This window comes from Chelmon rostratus, chromosome 10 (assembly GCF_017976325.1).
Source record: "Chelmon rostratus isolate fCheRos1 chromosome 10, fCheRos1.pri, whole genome shotgun sequence".
NCBI classification, from domain to species: Eukaryota; Metazoa; Chordata; class Actinopteri; order Chaetodontiformes; family Chaetodontidae; genus Chelmon; species Chelmon rostratus.
Genome location: NC_055667.1, coordinates 10,401,999 through 10,408,031, shown reverse-complemented (window position 1 = coordinate 10,408,031; position 6,033 = coordinate 10,401,999). Strand labels below are relative to the sequence as shown.

The 6,033-nt window shown below is 47.0% G+C and overlaps 1 protein-coding gene across 2 annotated transcripts; it reads left to right on the top strand.

Moving 5' to 3' along the window:
- The first annotated feature begins 802 nt into the window (after positions 1 to 802).
- Positions 803 to 2,435, top strand: her9 (hairy-related 9). Of its 2 annotated transcripts, none has more exons than XM_041945796.1 (4): positions 803 to 1,136; positions 1,315 to 1,410; positions 1,514 to 1,601; positions 1,715 to 2,435. In XM_041945796.1, exons 1-4 carry the CDS (start codon positions 1,029 to 1,031, stop codon positions 2,293 to 2,295), a joined length of 873 nt encoding a protein of 290 aa, XP_041801730.1. In that variant the 5' UTR covers positions 803 to 1,028; the 3' UTR covers positions 2,296 to 2,435. The 2 variants fall into 2 exon arrangements, with proteins under 2 accessions (XP_041801730.1, XP_041801728.1); XM_041945794.1 differs by having other exon boundaries at positions 1,712 to 2,435.
- Positions 2,436 to 6,033: the final 3,598 nt, after the last annotated feature.

Here is a 6,033-nt window from a genome sequence, read left to right as displayed (position 1 = left end):
CGTGCCATTACAGATGTCTTCTCCTTGGAGGCGCAAGAGGAGTCTTAAAAATAGGAAAAATGTGTATTTGTTTTTCATGCAAGGCCAAGAGAAGGTTTATGCTTTTTATAAATAAACAGTGTTGTTATTAGTCGCAGCAGGCATTTTCAACTCTGAGAAGAGGGCTTACAAGTTTGGAGAGGCAGATATATAAATATTCTGGGTTATTCTGAGTATTGGCACTTGTAACCCACCACAAACAGCTGACACCAAAATACACCATACACCATTTAATAAACAGTGCAGCCATTAAACTACACAATAATGATTTACTTTAATAAATACATATTTCTGTATATTTCCGTTTTCAATAAACACAGATATAGCCTGCATATCGTCTCTGTTCTGTAAAAGTCTTTTGTCAATACAGACTCTACATTCTTCCCGTAAAAACACACACACACGCATACACACACACACACACACACACACACACCAAGCTGTATAGCATTTTTGACGAGCACGGAGCAAAGTTGGAAGCAAACATCCAGCGCATTCCCCTCCCTTATCACTTCACAGTCCGGCCCGGCCGCTGCTGCTCGCTCCGCTTTGTTGTTTGTCCCTGCAGGGCTGATTGAGCAGCGCGTGACTGACGGCCCGCGGGGGTGTTGTCCAATCAGCGGTCTGCCCCGCGCCCAATGGGTGAGTCCTCGCTGCTATTGGCTGAGGCGAGTGTGGGAAAGAATGCAGAGAGGGTTTCACACGAACTGGGAGCACGCGAGGCGTGTATAAGTACGACCGCGGCGTGTGTCGGCGGCAGAAGCGGAGAGTCGGGCCGCACGGTTAGGCGCACGCTCCTGTACTCAGATGTCAGCTCAGTGAAAACACAACGCGCACTGATCGGTGGGACTGTCAGCCATCTCTCATATGTTCTTCAGTGGCTCAACGTGAATTTTTGAAATCTTTCCACAGCGTTTCAGGCCTTTTTATTTTCGCGGCGCTGCCAAAGAGGATTTACCTATTTGCGCTTTTACCTGGTTTGATCAACAATGCCAGCTGACACTATGGAAAAGCAGACGGCGTCTCCTATTGCCGGCGCCCCTGCAAACGGATCACACACACCGGACAAACCGAAAAATGCCAGCGAGCATAGAAAAGTAAGGATATTTATTTTCAGAGGCAAACATATTGCGCATTCTCCTGTGAGAACTTTTCAAATACTTTGTAATGAATTTAACAAGTTTGTTATGATGATGCGACACGGCATGCAGTGTGCCACTTGACATGTGCGATTGGTGAGCAAGAAATTTATGCAGAATTGTTTATTCTTTGCAGTCATCCAAACCGATCATGGAAAAACGCCGGAGAGCGAGAATAAACGAAAGCCTTGGGCAGCTAAAGACTCTCATCCTGGACGCACTTAAAAAAGATGTAAGTTGAGATCATTGGTTGATGTCTGAACTTTTCTTTAATGTTCACGGATAGTTTAATTTGCCTTGAACATAGACTCATCTTTTCATGTCATGTCCTACAGAGCTCCAGACACTCCAAGTTGGAGAAAGCAGATATCCTGGAGATGACAGTGAAGCACTTGAGGAACCTGCAGCGCGTACAGATGAGCGGTAAGTTCCTTTAATCATACAAGTAAATCAAAAACATTGTGAAGCAATTTGGAAACTGTTGAAAGAGCCTCGAATGCGTCACTAATGCCCGTCCCCTTCCTTTCCTCCAGCAGCGCTCTCAACAGATACCACCGTCCTGAGCAAATACAGAGCCGGATTCAACGAGTGCATGAACGAGGTCACCCGCTTCCTGTCCACCTCAGAGGGGGTGAACGCGGAGGTGAGGTCGAGGCTCCTCAACCACCTGTCCAGCTGCATGGGCCAGATGATGTCCATGAACTATCCGCAGCAGGCCGCGTCCCAACAGGCGCATCTGGCTCAGCCCCTCCATGTGCAACTCCCATCCACGCTGCCCATCAGCGGTGCTGCCATGAGCTCCAAACTCAGCCCTGCCGATGCCGTCTCCCCAAAGGTCTTTGGTGGGTTCCAGCTGGTGCCAGCAACCGACGGACAGTTCGCTTTTTTGATCCCTAACCCTGCCTTTACCTCGGCCACCGCCCCTGTCATCCCCCTTTACGCAAACGCAGGAGTGCCTGTTGCGCTCAACGCCAGTCCGGTGCACGGCAGCTCGGCACCGACTGCAGCATCTCCGGTACACGGCATGACGTCCTTCTCCGGGGGATCCCAAGCGGTCAGCCCGGTCGGGGTCAGCACAGGCTCGGAGAGCAGCGAGCCTGTGTGGCGGCCGTGGTAGCGCGAGGGACAAGAGACTCATATGTGAAACCAGTTTGCATTACTTTTCCAGTTTAGACGTTTAACTGACCGCACACACACACACACACACACACACACACACACACACACACACACACACACACACACACACACACACAACAACTGTTGCGGGGGTTAAACTCGGAACTTTACGCCACGGGACGGTAACTCTAACCACTTAATGCCCCCAGTAGGCCTAGCTGTCATTGTTTCGTTTTATGGAACATTAGTTGCCTTAAATGGCACATGTTTTTTATCATTTACTGCCTGATTCCAACATTTGGAGAACGGTGTTAAATACTGTACATGCAGATGGAAGATTTATAGGAAATTTTTGCTATGAAGTACTTTTTATGAAAAGGTTTAGTTTCGTACAGAGTTGTTATTGATTGTTATACCAAAGCTGTGTTTTATATTCTCTGTTGTTTTGTGTTGAAAAGAAAAACTGAAGTTGGGTGATGGCCCATTGTTTGAATAAACGAGATTTCAGAAACTAAGTTTCATGTCTAATGCCTGTTTCTATCACGTCCATGTTGCTTTTTTTATACTGTCGGAGTAAAAGTGGCCATATGTGGTGACGCCGTGCGTCAAAGTTACATTTCATGCGTAAAGGTCACATTGAGGAATACAACTTTTAAACAGACTCGGTTATAGATGAGGCCAAAAACTATCGATTATGTTCCCAGTATGAACTCCTTTATCAATTAATTTACTAAGTTTTAAATGGCCACTGTGTCGGCACTTTGGCGGGAGCTCTTTACATCTGGCTCACTGGAGAATGGTCCGCGGGACAATGGGGGGTGTATTTTTCTATTGCTATAAAGGTAATTAAAAGTTTGAAAAGGGTCTCATCCTGTATGCAGCGGGAGCTTTAAGAAGTCTTAAACCCTATTCATGAGCCTGGGAAATGCGCTCAGGGGTTAATGTCACTAACAGATTGCCTCAGTGAAAGAAGAATATGGAAGGATCCTCGCTTCCTTTTGTGTATCAATTGTTCAGTTCCACTCCCAGTGAGCCTACACCTCAATAAAAGGAAAACGAGGGAACTTGGTTCGACTTTTGTTTGATGGCGGGGAACCCTGACGGAAGAAGAAGAAGGGGTAGATATAAAAAACCTAGGACATCTAAAGCTTGATTACTCTCCAGAATCACTCACAAACACTCACTGGGAATTTGAATTGCCATTTTATTTGTATACAGTCTGTGGCCTAAATCTGGTCAGGTGCTCTTTCCTCGCAGGTCCACAGGCTTTCCTGTGCGCCTCGATCTCCTCCCCCTGCCTGTTTATCCCTGGGTGTAAACTTATCTTCCTCCGGTGAGTGGGGTCCGGAACTGAGGGCCGTGTCCCTGTGTCGGGCGGCGTGGCGCTAGCCGTGTGTCAGCCACTTGCAGTAAACGGGCCCCTTTACTTGGGATTAGGTTACAGCCTGATGACCGCCGGTCAAAACCCCTCAACATTTAATACTCCGCCGGCGCGCCGCGGGTGCGCACGGCTGGCACAGGCCACTCGGTTTTAAGGTGTTCCTCAGCTCTGATCACCACCAGCACAAGATAAACATCCTTGATGCTTTCCACCGTTCACAATATTTACTTTGCAAACTTAAAGTTATGTGCACGTCTAGTGCGTAAATATACTCACAGCGCAGAGCTGTCCATGTTTGGAAGTCTCATATTCGAGCTTAAAATCCCCTCTTTTAAACTACGAACAGCAGGAGATCTGCTGTTTCTAATAGTCTGAGGGATTTTGAGAGATTTATGCCCGATTTAAAGCGAGGAAATTACTATCGTAACGTGTCATTAACAGTTGTCGTCAAAATAAAATCTGTTTTTACTATAACCTGGCCTTCATGATCGCTGTTATCGCGCTGCTAACACCGCTCCTGTTATCATCTTCTTCAGCCTAACAGTTGCACTGTCTTGTTAAATCGTGTAGTTGCAGTCTCACTTTCACTCTGCTGTGTGCCAGTGCCCTGCAGATGACACCGTCAGTAAATGGCATAGTGAAACCCCCCTGCCACTGATGTTGAAGCAGCTTCCCTCTGCGAGGAGGCATACTGAAACACCAGTTGGCAGCGTGTGTGGGTTCTGCGGTTGTTCTTACTGCCTTCGTGTCTGAGTTAATAGTTGAGAGATGCCTTTGTGGAGCTGAGGTCGTGAGAACCGAGCGAACTAGTCTGCCTGCGGTCGGGCACTGCGCCAGTCAGTAAATCCCCGCTGGCAGGCCGGGTCGTGCAGCCGCTCCGCGGAGGTGAGGAGGCGAACACACACGCTCACGCGTGGCCGCCAAGAAGCGAGCCTAGTCCGGCGTAAACATCGAGGGATCGTGTGGGGACGCGGGTCCAGCGGTGTCCACTCCCAGGAGAAGTTGACCGAGTCCATCCTATTTTTATATGGCAGCATTGTCTGCTCTGTGGTCATGAGCATGTTGGGAAATATGAAGGAACATAAACAATTCATACAGTTTGCCCTGAAAAAAAAACAGGTCACAGCTCAACAGCGTTGTGTTAAGAAGAAACGACAGTGAAGAAAAGTTCTGAAGAAAGTGATATAGAGAGAGATAGTTAACAGTGTGAGGTGAATGTAATGGCACACACCACTAGAAATAATTTGAACACATAATCGCATGTATGTATAAAGATAGCTGAAAGTAGTGGCTGTCCAGATGTGGCCTGAGGGGCAGGGCGCACAATATTGCAATAAACAGCATTTAGGACATTTGGATTGGACCACCGACTATAAATAAAACGAAACAGGCGGGAAATCCCTATCTGGTGATGAAAAGGATTCCTCCAGAGGGCTGGATGTCCCTCGGGGATCTGCACCATCACGTCCCCTGGGAGAAGGCGCTATTGAAGCGCGTAGGGGTCGTCAGAGGAGCCACAAATTGTCATTCTCATTACAATGAATGGAGGAACGCGCGCACAACGTTGCCGCCAAATCATTAACATAACTTCTCCCTCCAAATACACAATTACCATTGTTGCTTTAGGCCTTGTTTAGCCAGCACTTAGTGCTTTTGGTATGCAGGTTGCACTAGAGCCAGGTAAAGCGAGGGCTGCTTTTTTCTCTAACACTCCGGGGACATGAGGGGAGGCTCCCTTTCTCTCTCCGACTTACTTATTTTAAGTACCAGTGAGGACGTCAGCTAAGATCATAAAGTGAGTAATTGTGACAGATAAATATGCACATTGCTCTCTTTCCCTGTCGTTGGTGCATTTTAACTGAAGTGAAATTAGGAAGTCTGCAAAGGTTAACCAAAAGTATTGTTTTGTCACACGCGTCTTGAAGTATGTTTATATATATATATATATATATATATATATATAAATAAGAGACCTGGAAGGCATAGTTGCCCGTTTGACAGTAGAAAGTGTTTTCTGGATGAGCCTTAAGCCTTGTTCATTTGTAAACCTGTGCAGGGAACCATGTGTCATGAGATACCCGGAATGAAACCCATCAGGTGATTGTGCTGGTTCCTTCTCACTAGTTGAAGGCTTGACACCTACACCCCATCCTCATTAATGCTTTCTTCAGAAATATACATGCTGCATAAACATATGGTTATGCTCATCTCCCAGTGGATCATCTAAAGCACAAAGGGCCTTTTTGCTTGGAGCGCTGACAGTTGTCCTCTACTCTGAACATGATAGGAAATATGGCCACCCTGTTGGGCCTGGGATTGTTTGAGAGCCTCACTGCTCTGACTTTCACATGGATG